This window comes from Bos taurus, chromosome 24 (assembly GCF_002263795.3).
Source record: "Bos taurus isolate L1 Dominette 01449 registration number 42190680 breed Hereford chromosome 24, ARS-UCD2.0, whole genome shotgun sequence".
NCBI lineage: Eukaryota > Metazoa > Chordata > Mammalia > Artiodactyla > Bovidae > Bos > Bos taurus.
In genome coordinates, this window is record NC_037351.1 from 61,613,103 (window position 1) to 61,627,483 (window position 14,381).

At 50.1% G+C, this 14,381-nt stretch overlaps 1 protein-coding gene across 2 annotated transcripts in view; it reads right to left on the reverse strand.

The window, feature by feature from the left end:
• The window catches only part of KDSR (3-ketodihydrosphingosine reductase), a 42,683-nt gene that overhangs the window by 17,013 nt on the left and 11,289 nt on the right, over positions 1–14,381 (reverse strand). Inside the window, 3 exon segments of one of the 2 annotated variants that reach the window (NM_001045919.1) lie at positions 7,186–7,377; positions 12,666–12,761; positions 12,953–13,018. In NM_001045919.1, the coding sequence (NP_001039384.1) occupies positions 7,186–7,377; positions 12,666–12,761; positions 12,953–13,018 (354 nt within the window). 2 annotated transcript variants of the gene reach the window in all.

Genomic DNA, 14,381 nt, shown 5'->3' on the forward strand with positions numbered 1-14,381 from the left:
AGAAGGAAATGGCAACCCACTCCAGTGTTCTTGCCTGGAGAATCCCAGGGATGGGGGGAGCCTGGTGGGCTGCCGTCTATGGGGTCACACGGAGTTGGACACGACTGAAGCGACTTAGCAGCAGCAGCAATGCAGGAGACCTGGGTTTGATCACCTGGTTGGGAAGATCCCCTGGAGAAGGGAATGGCGACTCACTCTAGTGTTCTTGCCTGGAAAATCCCATGGGCAGAGGAGCCTGGCGGGCTAGGGCCCGTGGGGTTGCAAAGAGTCGGACCCGACTGAGAGACAAACACACTTTCCCCTACACTGGGAGCTCTGAGTCTTAGCCACTGGACCACCAGGGAAGTCCCCATTGTATTTATTTATCCAACAAATGAAAGTGAGACAGTTAGATAGCATCACTGACTCAATGGACCTGAGTCGGTGAGCAAACTCCAGGAGACTATGGAGGACAAGAGACCCTGGCGCATCGAGACAGTGGGGTCGAAAGAGCTGGACACAACTGAGCGACTGAACAACAGCAACAACCCAACAGATACTTGCTGCATTATTTCTATGCCCTTATGGAGCTTACAGGCACTGGAAACTCCTGGTTAAATAATCTGTTAAAATCTAAATAAACTAACTCTGGTTGTGGTTTAGTCACTCAGTCGTGTCCGACTCTTTGCGAACCCCTGGACTGTAGCCCACCAGGCTCTGCTGTCCATGGGATTCTCCAGGCAAGAACACTGGAGACGGTAGCCATCTCCTCCTCCAAGGGATCTTCCCGACCCAGGATCAAACCCAGGTCTCCTGTGCTGGAGGTGATGTCCTGCACTGCAGGCAGATTCTTTACCATCTGAGCCACCAGGGATCAGATCAGATCAGTCGCTCAGTCGTGTCCGACTCTTTGCAACCCCATGAATTGCAGCACACCAGGCCTCCCTGTCCATCACCAACTCCCGGAGTTCACTCAGACTCACGTCCATCGAGTCAGTGATGCCATCCAGCCATCTCATCCTCTGTCATCCCCTTCTCCTCCTGCCCCCAATCCCTCCCAGCATCAGAGTCTTTTCCAATGAGTCAACTCTTCACATGAGGTGGCCAAAGTACTGGAGTTTCAGCTTCAGCATCATTCCTTCCAAAGAAATCCCAGGGCTGATCTCCTTCAGAATGGACTGGTTGGATCCACCAGGGAAGCCCCCCAAAATTAACACTGCACCTTGATTTAATTAACTACAGTAAGTCCCCTACATACGGATGAGCTGCGCTCTAAGCGAGTTCGCTTAAATGCAATTTGTTCGTAAGTCCCACGATGTTAGCCCAGGTACCCAACCAACACAATCGGCTATGCGGTGCTGTACTGTAATAGGTATATAATAGTTTTCAAAAATTATACATAAAAAAATAAAACACTTTAAATCTAACAGTACAGTACCTTGAAAAGTACTGAAGTGCAGTACAACAGCTGGCTTACAGGGGCTGGCACCGCGTGAACCGCAAGGAGCGTCTCTGACTGGATGGGGGAGAAGGGGCAGGAGACGGCAGAGCTGAAGGATCGTCAGCAGGAGGGGACAGAGGGCCAGGGACAGCCTCGCTCACGACGTGCGGACCAGACGCACCAAAGGCAGGTTTGCGTCTCTGAAGTTCACGGCTTGAAGGTGCACGTGTAGGGACGCATCAACCCCCCGACCCCGGCAGGAAAGGAAACGAGGGTGCTGTGGCCTCACTGGTTCTTGCTAAGACAGTGCTGACCCCTCAGGACCTCTTCTGCGAAAAATTTAAGCCAGGACCGCACTGACTCTCTGTTGCAGACCGTTAGCCACTGTCTGCATCTCCCTGGTCCTGCTGACCAACTCCTCTCTCCACCCCAGGTCTGCCTGGTCCCACCCTACCATCATTTCCTCCCTTCCACCTGGCCTCAGTCTCAGAGATGCCCGCTTACTCAGGACCCAATTCATTACCCAAACAATTTCACCTAAAGGCGCGCTGTTTCTCATCCCATCAAAGCAAAGACAAGGGCAGAGAGCAGGGAGGAGCTTTCTGGGGTCCGGGGTGAAGACCCTGCCTCCAGTGCAAGGCCTCAGTCCCATCCCTGCTTGGGCAACTTCGATCCCTCAAGTCGCGGGGCAATGAGCCCGAGCTGCAGCCACTGAGCCTGTGGGCTGCAACCAGAGAGCCCTCCACGAAGCCTGAGCTGCAGCCACTGAGCCTGTGGGCTGCAACCAGAGAGCCCTCCACGAAGCCTGAGCTGCAGCCACTGAGCCTGTGGGCTGCAACCAGAGAGCCCTCGTGCCACAACTAAGAACCGACACAGCCAAACAAAGTAACAAACAACCATTAAAAAGAAAAGCGAAGACGGAGACCCAGGAGCTGGAAAAAGCACTAGAGCTGCTGACAGTGAAGCTCAGAACTTAAGCTTCAGCTTCTTTTTGAGCAGGAAAAGATGAGGGAGGGGGTGGGGGTGATCGGGAGCAGGGACGTGGAAAGCAGGGCACCTAGCTTTCTTTTATTTGGTCTTTGCTGCCCTATCTTTGGCTACTCCCACCTCAAAAGTCTGCTTTCCTAAAAGAACAACTTCTAAAATCTTTAAGTGATGTCTTTATACCTAAAAGACTGAGTTTAAAAAAGAAAGCAAAAAAATGCCAACAAAGCATTCTTCCAAATTTAGTCATTGCACATAAACCATTTCTAGATCCAACTCTAGTTTAGGGAGCAAGAGTGTGGTGGAGAAAGACTTAAAAAGTTTATTAAACCAGAAACAATAATCACAGGCACTTAGAGTCTGAAGTACAGAACGTTTCATTCACAAAAAGCACAAAACCACCTTGGCCAAACAGACCAACAAGAACATGGCAGTGTAAGCTGGCAAGGAAACAACCGTGTTGGCGGAAGTTCTGCTATGAACACACTAGATTTTGATGACTGAACTTACTTCCCCTCAACTCTATTTTCCACGGTACATGTTGATTTTAGTTTTTGCTTACATGAGGACATTTTATTTTAATAGAGTCCAAATATGGAGCAAAGTTAAGCCGCCTGGAAAGTCCAGACCGGCCACTTGCAGCCTGTGAATCACACATGTCACTGAGAGGCTTCAGGGACTCGCCCAAAAGGGCAGCTACTGTCTCTTCCCTCTTATTTATTAGCATCTTCCTTCCACCCAAAAGGGAACCAGGCCACACAGATCAGACATGTGCCCTGAGTGACTCCTGGAGTCCTTCTGCGAGACAGACTTGGGGACAGAAAGCCCTCGTACACGCCTTTCAATCCCAAAACGTGTCTTCTCCTGCTGGGTTTCTGAGACCAAAGGGAAGAGCTGAGGCAACTCTGACCTAAATTACAGACACATCACAGAGCAGGCAGGGAGCGAGAAGGCAGGACCAAAAGGCACAGGCTTTGCTACAATTTCTGTTACAAAGTCATGATGTGGCTTTGAGCAACTGGACAGAGTTTTGGAAAACTCAGTTTTATTATCTAGAAGGCTACACAAGGACATCTGCCTCATGTATTTCAGGAAACTGTTATAAAAGAAGATGGTTATTCATAGAGGGATATATCAAAGTGAAAGCTACAAAAGAAATTACTTGTGTTCTTGTTGGAAGTTTCACAGCCATATGTGCCCCACTGGCTAAGCATATGTTACAGAGACCTCTTAACAGCTAAGCGTATCCAGGCCGTTGATGAAAACGGAATTTGTGGCTGATTCCTGTGGGATGAGATGGGCACAGCGTGCTGGTCCCAAAGAGGCTGGTGGGGACTCTCACTGACCCAGGACCTGTCTGTGTCACACGAGCTCATCCAGCGTCAGGGCAGCATGACACTCTGCTTGGCACCACCCAGGGCTCTCTGGGGGCTTTCTGAATCAGAGGCCGGCCAGCTATGGCCTGAGGACCAAATCTGGCCCTTTACCTGTTTCTATGAATAAAGATTTATTGGCACACATCCGTACCTGTTTATTTAAACCACCCACAAGGCTGCTTTCCTGCTACCATAAGAGATCTGAGTAGTTGCAACAGGCACCATCTAGCCCTCAAAGGCTAAAATATTCACTCTGGTGCTTTGGGCGGTTGGGGGGAGTACCCACTCCTAATCTAAATCATGAAATGAGATCCTCAAACCACACTCTTACTATAAGAGGACTGCTGCTGCTGTTTAGTCGCTAGGTCGTGTTCAACTCTCTGCGACCCCATGGACTGCAGCCCGCCAGGCTCCTCTGTCCATGGGATTTCCCAGGCAAGCATACTGGAGTGGGCTGCCATTTCCTTCTCCATTAAGAGAAACGGCCACAATTAATTTTCTTCTGGGCTTTTCACATCATGAGGTAGTGTTTCCTTTCGGTACACAGTTGACCCCTGAACAACGGGGAGGTCAAAGGCACTGACTCCCTGCGTGACCCCATTTTAAAATCCACATTTAGCCTTCCAAGGGGCTCACCACACCCACGGGGCAGCATCTGAGGATTCAACCAACCTCAGATCAGGTAGCTCTAGCATCTTTACTGGAAGAAAGCCATGCACAAGTGGACCTGTGCAGTTCAAATCCATGATGTTCAAGGTCAACTACATATAGAATTAGAAAGAATTTCACCTTAGAGCACGTGGTTTTGGAAAGAGCCATGCAGTGCTCTCTAAGCACCCCCGGTGGCAGCAGCACAGAGGAGGGGGAGCTGCACACGCCTGACAGGCGCCGACTGGACGCTGACCCCAAACACCCTCCTTCCACGACACGCTCACTAACTATGAAGATACAAAGCACGCCCGTTCATCAATATTTCTTTAGGATATTAAAACGTAAGTATCAGGAGAGCCAAGTGCAATTGTTAGTCCAAGTCTTATTCTCAGTTTTACCAACAAGGATGATGAGATCAAGTCAAACGATTTGTCTAAATTTCCCTCACACACACACACTCATTCTATTAGTCAGGCCAGCTGGCTCAGTGGCAGAGAGTCTGCCTGCCAACGCAGGAGATGCAGGAGACGCAAGTTCAACCCCTGGGTCAGGCAGACCCCTGAAGGAGGAAATGGCAACCCACCCCAGTATTCTTGCCTGGGAAATCCCCATGGACAGCAGAGCCTGGCGGGCTATAGTCCACAGGGTCGCAAAGAGTTGGACACAACTGAACACCTGAATACGCATGCATAAAGGAAGGATCGTTTCATTAAAGGAATATCTTTAAAGAATGTTAAAGAACAATGACAAAAAAAGGAACAAAGTATCTGGCTACCCCTTTGCATACTCACACAGTATTAGGTTAATACAGTCACAGCTTACTGGGATTTTTAAAATTATTTATTATTATTATTTTCTAATCAAGGTGCATCTTCCTTGTTTTTATTCACTTTTCGGCCACCTGTGCAGCATGTGGAACTCCCCCAACCGTGCTGAATGGTTGTTGAACACATGTTGCCTGCAGTGGGAGCTTGGAGTCTTAACCACTGGAAAACCAGGGAAGTCTGACATAGTTATTTTACTGTATTTTACTTTATTGCACTTTATAGATACTGCATTTTTTACTAATTGAAGGTTTGAGCTTCCCAAGTGGTGAGAGTGGTAAGTAACCTACCTGCCAATGCAGGAGATATTAGAGACGAGGGTTCAATCCCTGAGTCAAGAAGATCCCCTGGAGGAGAGCAGGGGAACCCCCTCCAGTGTTCTTGCCTGGAGAATCCCATGGACAGAGGAGCCTGGTGAGCTAGTCTATGGAGTCCCACAGAGTCACACATGGCTGAAGTGACTTAGCACTCATGCATAGATACTGCATTTTTTACCAAATGAATGTCTGTGGCAACCTTGCATTGAGCAAGTCTACTGGCATCAGTTTTCCAACAGCAGCTGCTCACTTCATGACTCTGTGACACATTTTGGTAATTCTCCGAATATTTCAAACATTTCATCATGACTATATTTGTTATGGTGATCTGAGATCAGTGATCTTTGATATTACTACTAAGGATTCACTGAAAGCTCAGAAGATGGTTAACATTTTTGAGCAATATAGTATTTTTAAATTAAGAACGTATATGGTTCCTTCCAATGTTATTGCACACTTAATAGCACACTGCAGCGTAAACATAGCCTTTATGTGCACCGGGAAACCAAACATTCATGTGACTCGCTTTATTGTGATACTCACTTTATTGCAGATGTCTGAAGCACAAGAGCTCTGCCATCTGCCCACAATACTATGAAGATGTTAGTACTGCTAAGTTAGGTTCAGTTGCTCAGTCACGTCTGACTCTTTGTGACCCCATGGACTCTAGCACGCCAGGCTTCCCTGTCCATCACCAACTCCCGTCAAACTCAGGTCCATTGAGTCGGTGATGCCATCCAATCATCTCATCCTCTGTCATCCCCTTCTCTTCCCACCTTCAATCTTGCCCAGCATCAGGGTCTTTTCAAGTGAGTTAGTTCTTCGCATCAGGTGGCCAAAGTATTGGAGTTTCAGCTTCAGCATCAGTCCTTCCAATGAATGTTCAGGACTGATTTCCTTTAGGATGGAAGAGCTGGAGCTCCTTGCAGTCCAAAAGACTTTCAAGAGTCTTCTCCAACACCAGTTCAGAAGCAAAGTGCATATTAAATTAAGCAAGCCAAATACCTCACAGCCATCTTGCTTCTGTCAACACCTATCATCTTTTATGCAATGAAAACAGGGTAACTGCAAATTCAAGGGGTGGAGTCAATTCTCTTACACTGAAGACAGATTTACGAAGTTCTAGTTTCAAAGTATGGATGTGTGAGAGTTGGACTATAAAGAAAGCTGAGCGCCGAAGAATTGATGCTTTTGAACTGTGGTGTTGGAGAAGACTCTTGAGAGTCCCTTAGACTGCAAGGAGATCCAACCAGTCCATCCTAAAGGAGATCAGTCCTGGGCGTTCATTGGAGGGACTGATGTTGAGGCTGAAACTCCAATACTTTGGCCACCTGATGCGAAGAGCTGACTCGTTGGAAAAGACCCTGATGCTGGGAAAGATTGAGGGCAGGAGAAAGGGACGACAGAGGATGAGATGGTTGGATGGCATCATCGACTCAATGGACATGGGTCTGGGTGGATTCCAGGAGATGGTGATGGACAGGGAGGCCTGGCGTGCTGCGATTCATGGGGTTGCAAAGAGTCAGACACGACTGAGCGACTGAACTGAACTGAAAGGGGAACATGTCCCCCTGGGCTGAAAGGAATCAATGTAAAAGTGAAGACGCTCTTACCTCCATCTGCAAAGCCTCCGCAAGTCCCCTGAGGGCGAACTTGGATGAAGAGTATGCTGTGTAACCAAACAGGCCCAGCTGCCCGGCCTGGGAAGACACGAAGACGACCCTGCCCATGCGGCGTTCCTTCATGGTGGCGATCACCGCCCGGCTGGGGTACACGCTGCCCAGGTAGTTGATGCTCATCAGCCTCTGCAGGGAACAAAGAGGCCTGGAGCCTGAGCAGGGCGCACGCCACGGGCACCCGCCCCGGGTCACCAGTGCGCCCGCGCCCCTCAGGTACCCTGCCCCAAGTCACCAGCGCGCCCCTTGGGTACCCCACCCCAAGTCACCAGCGCGCCCCTCGGGCACCCGCCCCGGGTCACCAGTGCGCCCGCGCCCCTTGGGTACCCAGCCCCAAGTCACCAGCGCGCCCCTCGGGCACCCACCCCGGGTCACCAGTGCGCCCGCGCCCCTCAGGTACCCTGCCCCAAGTCACCGGCGCGCCCCTGGGGTACCCCACCCCAAGTCACCAGCGCGCCCCTCGGGCACCTGCCCCGGGTCACCAGTGCGCCTGCGCCCCTTGGGTACCCCACCCCAAGTCACCAGCGCGCCCCTCGGGCACCCGCCCCGGGTCACCAGTGCGCCAGCGCCCCTGGGGTACCCCACCCCAAGTCACCAGCGCGCCCCTCGGGCACCCGCCCCGGGTCACCAGTGCGCCCGCGCCCCTCAGGTACCCTGCCCCAAGTCACCGGCGCGCCCCTGGGGTACCCCACCCCAAGTCACCAGCGCGCCCCTCGGGCACCCGCCCCGGGTCACCAGTGCGCCCGCGCCCCTCAGGTACCCTGCCCCAAGTCACCGGCGCGCCCCTCGGGCACCCGCCCCGGGTCACCAGAGCACCCTTCGGGCACCTGCCCCGGGTCACCAGTGCGCCCCACAGGCACCTGCCGCGGGTCACCGGCACGCCCCTCGGGCACCCGCCCCGAGCCGGAGCCCGGGTTACCGGGCGCTCAGCGGAGCTGCTGAACAAACAGGAACTAAAGGGTCCCGGAAGTGATCGTGACAAACAGGGCTCCCTGCCGGGGGCCTGTTTCTTTGCTTTCTCTCTCCCTCTTCTTTGCTGCCATACAGTTGCTTCACAATGTCGCTGTTTCTACTGTACAGGAGACGGAATCAGCTCCGTGCAAAGGACATCCCGCCCCTCTGGGTCATCACCGAGCGCCGAGCTCACTCCCTGGCCTCCAGCCTCCCACTCCGCGTTTACACAGGGCGGTGCGCGCACACGTCAGTCTCAACCTCCCAGTTCACGCCCCTCCCTGTGTCCGCCCGTGGGAGCCTATTTCAATCTCCTGTTTCACTCTAACCTCACGTTCTCACGACAGCACTTAGGTCTTTGCTGAAGCCTGGACAAAATGAGTCTTCTCCTTAGAAAAGGACACTGCACGGTGCTGGTAATCCTTTTGAGAGACACTGTGAGCAAAGAGCTTCTAAATATTTCCTGCCCTGTTAGTTCTAAGTGACGGAGAGACCACAGAGGCCAGGACAGCGGTTAAGAGCGCCGACTGCGGGCCGGGCTCTACCAGTCGCGCCTGTTTGCTGATGAACAGCAAAGCTGGACACTCCGCTTAATTCCTCCGCGAAAACTGGGTTCACACGGTGTGATCTCACAGGCCTGCGCCAAGGACTGAAAGAGGAAGCAGAAGGCAGGCCCCCTCCCCGCCCCCCCGCAGTCACTACCCAGGGCCTGTGGGCTCTGGTGACCGGGGAGGACACGCACGGGTACCGAGGGTCTCCTGTGCCCTCGTGCCGGGAACTCTGAAAAACTTTTACACTTGCAACTGAAAGTCTCATGATACTGTATTACAATGCTTCTACAGTAAAAGTCTTATAAAAAACTAGGTCTATCACCATGTGCAATATAAAGCAGAAAAAATAATAGAGGCTCCCAGGTGAAACCCCTGCCTCCTGCGTGTCCTGCTGAGCTATCAGGGAAGCCCTCCAGGTGGCGCTAGAGGCAAAGCACCCGCCGCAACGCAGGCGACCAGGAGACACGGTTGGATCCCTGGGCCGGGAAGATGCCCCTGGAGGAGGGCATGGGAACCCACTCCAGTATTCCTGCCTGGAGAATCCCGTGGACAGAGGAGCCTGGCGGGCTCTAGTCCGTGGGGTCGTGAAGAGTCAGATGTGACCGAAGCAACTTAGCAGGCACACACTACATCTATTAAAGAAATTAAAGTTAAAACCTTCCACAAAGAAAATCTCAGGCTTCACTGGTGAATTCTACCACGCATTTAAGGAAAAATTCTTCCAGAAAACTGAAAAGGAGGGACTATTCTTCTACTGATACTATGAGGCCAAAAAGTAACACAAAACCAAAAAATAACATTACAAAACGCTACAGCTAATATCCCTCAAGAATACAGAAAGGATAACACATCCTGACCAAAGGAGGTTTATCCCAGGAACACAAGGCTGGAAACATCTGGAAATTAGTCAGTGTAATTCACCATATTAACACGCTATTTGACGATGAAAAGAACGCTATGGTCACCCAGCAGAGGCAGGAAAAGCACCTGAGAAAATTAAACACCCATTTCATACAAAAACTCTCGGCAAAGTAGGATAAACTGCTAAACTTGGTAAAGGGCATCTACCAAAAATAAACAAACAAAACCAAAGCTAACATCATACTTAGAGACAAGACCAACTGCTTTCTCCCTAAAGTCAGGAAGAAGACAAAAATGTCCACTTTGGCCACTTCTAGTCAACACTGCACTGGAAGTTCCAGCCCATGGAATAACCGTATCTAGAGAGCAATGCAAGAGGGAAGGTTGCAGATGACACGATCTTGGATGCAGAAAGTCCAGTGAACACTAGAATTAATAGTTGAGTTCAGCAACACTGCACAATCGATGCACAAAAATCAATTGTAGTTTTTTCTACATGAGCAATGAAAACTCAAGAAATTGAAATTAAAAAAACCACTTACACTAACATCAAAAAATATAAAATACTGGAAAACAATATGCAAGCTCCACACACTGAAAATTACAAAACAAGACTGAGATAATTTTGCTAAAAAACTTAAATAAATGGAGATATATATTATGTTATATGGGTTAGAAGACCAAATATCGTTAAGATGTCAGTTTCCCTCACATGTATCTATAATGTCAGTGCAATCCCAGTCAAAACTAACTCCTACTGGGGCTTCCCTGGTGTTCCAATGGTTAAGAACCCGCCTTGCAATGCAGGGACGTGGGTTTGATCCCTGCTCAGGGAATTAAGATCCCATATGCTGTGAAGCGCCTGAGCCCACGCGCCTCAACTAGAGGGAAGCCCGAACGACACCACTGCTGGGATAGAGCAACGAGCAGTCCGTGCAGAGGTGCTGGTGTGGAGGTGATGTGGGGCGGGGCGGGGGAGTGCCAAAGAAATGTACTGTAACTGCTTTTTCAAACAAAGTGAGAGAGACAGAGGGAAGGAGACAGCGTGGTGGGAGACAGGCTGAGAATAAACGAGTTTTTTTAAAAGATTAGATTCACACATTTTTTAAATATTGCAGCATACTTCATATTCTATACGTGTGTTTTATTTCTTCCTTCATCTCACCCGTTTCGTGTTTTCTCCTCGTCACTGACACCCACCCGCAGCTGCATGAACTTTTTTTTTAATGCCACACCACAAGGCAGGCAGCATCTTAGTCCCCTGGCGGGCTTGAACCCGTGAGCCCCGCAGCAGAAGCACGGAGTCTTAACCAGGACTGCCAGGGCAGGCCCGCACAGTCACCCAGTCTTATGTGCTTAGCTCCTGCTGCTCTTGCTCAGTTATGACCCCCACAGATCTTTGACTCTGAGCTCCAGACCTCCGTTAGACACAGATGCGGGTACCCTCCCCCTCTGCCCTGGACAGACCCTGCTCCCCGGGGCCCGGCTGCACGGCTGTGTATTTACGTGCTGCAACCACACAGATCCTTGCACACCGGTCCTCTTCACCGTCCATGGTCGACCGAGGAGTCCGCCGACCTCCCTTCATATCATCTTCCACACACAGGCACACACACTCACAGTCCTCTCGCACCAGCCACCTCTGAACTCTTTCCCCTCATCCCTTCATGCCTAGAATACAGCTACTTCCTCCAAGCTGTTGAGATAATCTTCAAAATCTCCCTGTCAATACCTAGAGATAAAGGCATATAGGTCAAGACATCTATCTTTTGATTCCCCTCCCCTTTGGCTGTGCTGAGTGGCATGTAGAATGTTAGATCCCAGACCAGGGATCGAACCCACAGCCCCTGCCTCAGAAGGCAGAGTCGTAACCACTGGACCACCAGGAAGTCCTGACCCAACAGCTATCTTTTCTGCTGAGCTGATAAAGAAGCCTTACAATACCAGAGTCCCAGCTAAGGCATCACTGCTTCTGCCTCTGCTGGACTTGCCCAGCTTGACGTGAAATCGCAGAGTTCACAGTGCTTTCCCCCAGCCTGCCAGAGCAGGACGTCTGAACTGCTACTCTGGGAATTTCCTCTTCAACAAAAGCGGGTGCGCTCTAACTTCACTGAGAACATCATCCAAAGCCCATCACCAGCACGAAGGATCTAGAGACCAGCAAGAGAGAGACAGCTGGCACGACATCAAACGAAGAAAACACTCTAACTTCACCAAGAAGATCATTCAAAGCCCATCACCACTGTGAAGGCTCTACAGACCAGCAAGAGACAGCTGGCGCAACATCAAACGAAGAAAAACATGCTATGTATACACTTAAGAAGGATTTCAAGTCTGTTGTGCACTTCTTTGGCTGACATTTTTAAAAAACAAACAAAAATATGATGCATTGTCTTTTTCTCTTGGCTTGAGAATGCCAGAGTCTGCTCTTCAACTTTTTTTGGTTTTCATTGTTAAAAACACTGATACTTGACAAGAAAATCCAGCATCTCTTGGCTTACAAAGAGCTCTGTTGATAAAATGACCTCAGTAAGTCAATACTAATCTGTGTCAGGTTGGAGGCTGCATTCCCATTTTACAGCTGAGGAAGCCAAGGTCCAGTGGCCTGAGTAAACTTCTAAGGCTGGATGATCACTGGGACTAAAACCCTGTCCAGCCTTCCTGTAGTTTGCTGAAGCTTCTGTTGAACTGGAATGCATTTCACCTACTTCATTCATAAAGTTTTAGCCATGAACTAGTTCCCCGTTCACCCCGATCCAGTAGTCTGGCCTGGACGGACGAGCCTGGTGGGCTGCAGCCCATGGGGTCCCGAAGAGTCGGACCCAACTGAGGGACTTCAGTTTCACTTTTCACTTTCATGCACTGGAGAAGGAAATGGCAGCCCACTCCAGTGTTCTTGCCTGGAGAATCCCAGGGACGGGGGAGCCTGGTGGGCTGCCATCTATGGGTCGCACAGAGTCAGACACGACTGAAGCGATTTAGCAGCAGCAGCAGCAGTTCTCCCTTTTAGTGTATGGGCCACCACAGTGAGAAAAGAAACAAATTTTTACTTACTTCAAAAGTACTAACTTCAAGATCTTCAAATTTCCCTGAAAGTGACATTCCTGCACAGTTTACAAGCATGTCCACCGGGCCCAGCTTCTCCTGCGCCTGGAAGTTTATCAAATTGGGCATCGAGGAAGAGAAATAAAGAAGCCGTGAGTAGCCCATCAAGCCAGTAAATAAAATCTATAAAACTATCAGACCTACAGGGAAGATATGCCAACTCCAAGCCACACGTCAAACCGGCAAGGACCAATCAAAAGGCGAGTGGATTAACTTCAACTGACCCAACCTCTTACTTGTTTTATGACGTTCTCTACTTGGCTATAGTCTTGAGATACATCAACTGATATACAAAGCACCACCTGTTAGAAAGAGAAAAAAATGATCAAAGCTATGCAGGGCTTTAAAAGAACTGTCTTTAAAAATTAAAGGCACATTTTTCCAGTAGATAAGGAGCGCAATTTGGATGTTCCGATTGCAGGGCTTGAAACCTGATGACAATGCAATCAGGAGAGGCAAATCGGGGATGGGAGGGCAGGTCTTCCAGTGGTTCAGCAGTAAAAGACTCCGCCCACAATGCAGGGGATGCAGGAGACAGGGGTTCGATCCCTGGGTCTGGAAGATTCCCTGGAGGAGGGCACGGCAACCCATTCCCAGTGTTCTTGCTTGGAGAATCCCATGGACAGAGGAGCCTGGGGGGCTACAGAGCGGGACATGACTGAAGCAACTCAGCCTGCACACATGGGCAATTTTTGGCAGGGGGAAAAAAAACTGTTAACAAACTACCACGGAAAAAATGTCGCCAGGGCCCTGCTTATGCTTCGCAGAGAAACAGACCAGCTCTGGGAAGGGAGGCCGCCCTGGGCCCCTCCTGCACGCCCTAACCCTGAGGACATTGCCCTTCCTGGACGTGCAAGTCAAGGACTTTCCACAGGACCTGAGGCTTCTGCCGGGTGAAGAGCGGGGCTAACGAGAGGGAGAGGGAGCGGACACGGCGTCAGCGAGACTGGCCTTCACCGGACGCTCCAGATCCGTGTTTCAGATGATGCCCCTTCTCTACTAGAGCTCACAGGGACAGGAAAACAAAACAACGAAACTGGGGGGACCCACCGAGCTGGCGGCTTTCCAATGTCTGTGGGCTTCAGAGAAGGGGGTACAGACGGAGGCCCCGGTACTAGAGAAAACCCCCCCCACACACAAAGAGAGGTGGATGAGGACATCTGCTTGCAGCACAGAATGCAAAGGAAGAAAAATGCAAACAGCCAATAAAAGAGAACTGATTCAATAAACTCTGGGGTACCCAGGATTATGCCACAGCTGTTTTAAGAGACAAGGCAGATTTATCTGACTGATGTGCAAAGTTCTCTTTGCTTCACCACCTTAGCATCTTAACATTACTGACTCAATGGACATGAGTTCGAGCAAACTCTGGAAGATGGTGAAGGACAGGGAAGCCTGGCATGCTGCAGTCCAGCAGTCCACGGGGTCACAAAGAGTTGGACGTGACTTAGCGACTTAACAACAAAAACAACCAAGTTCTCTAACGTATTTCTGGAGAGAAAAAATGAGGCAATTCAAACTGCAGTGAGACACCGTTTAAAACCCATCAGAAAAGCGAAAATTACAAAGTCTGTTAATACCAAGTATTGGCAAGGAGTCACTAGGGGCAGGAGTGTAACCATTTTGGTGATGCATGCACTCAACTCAACAATATCATTTCTAGGT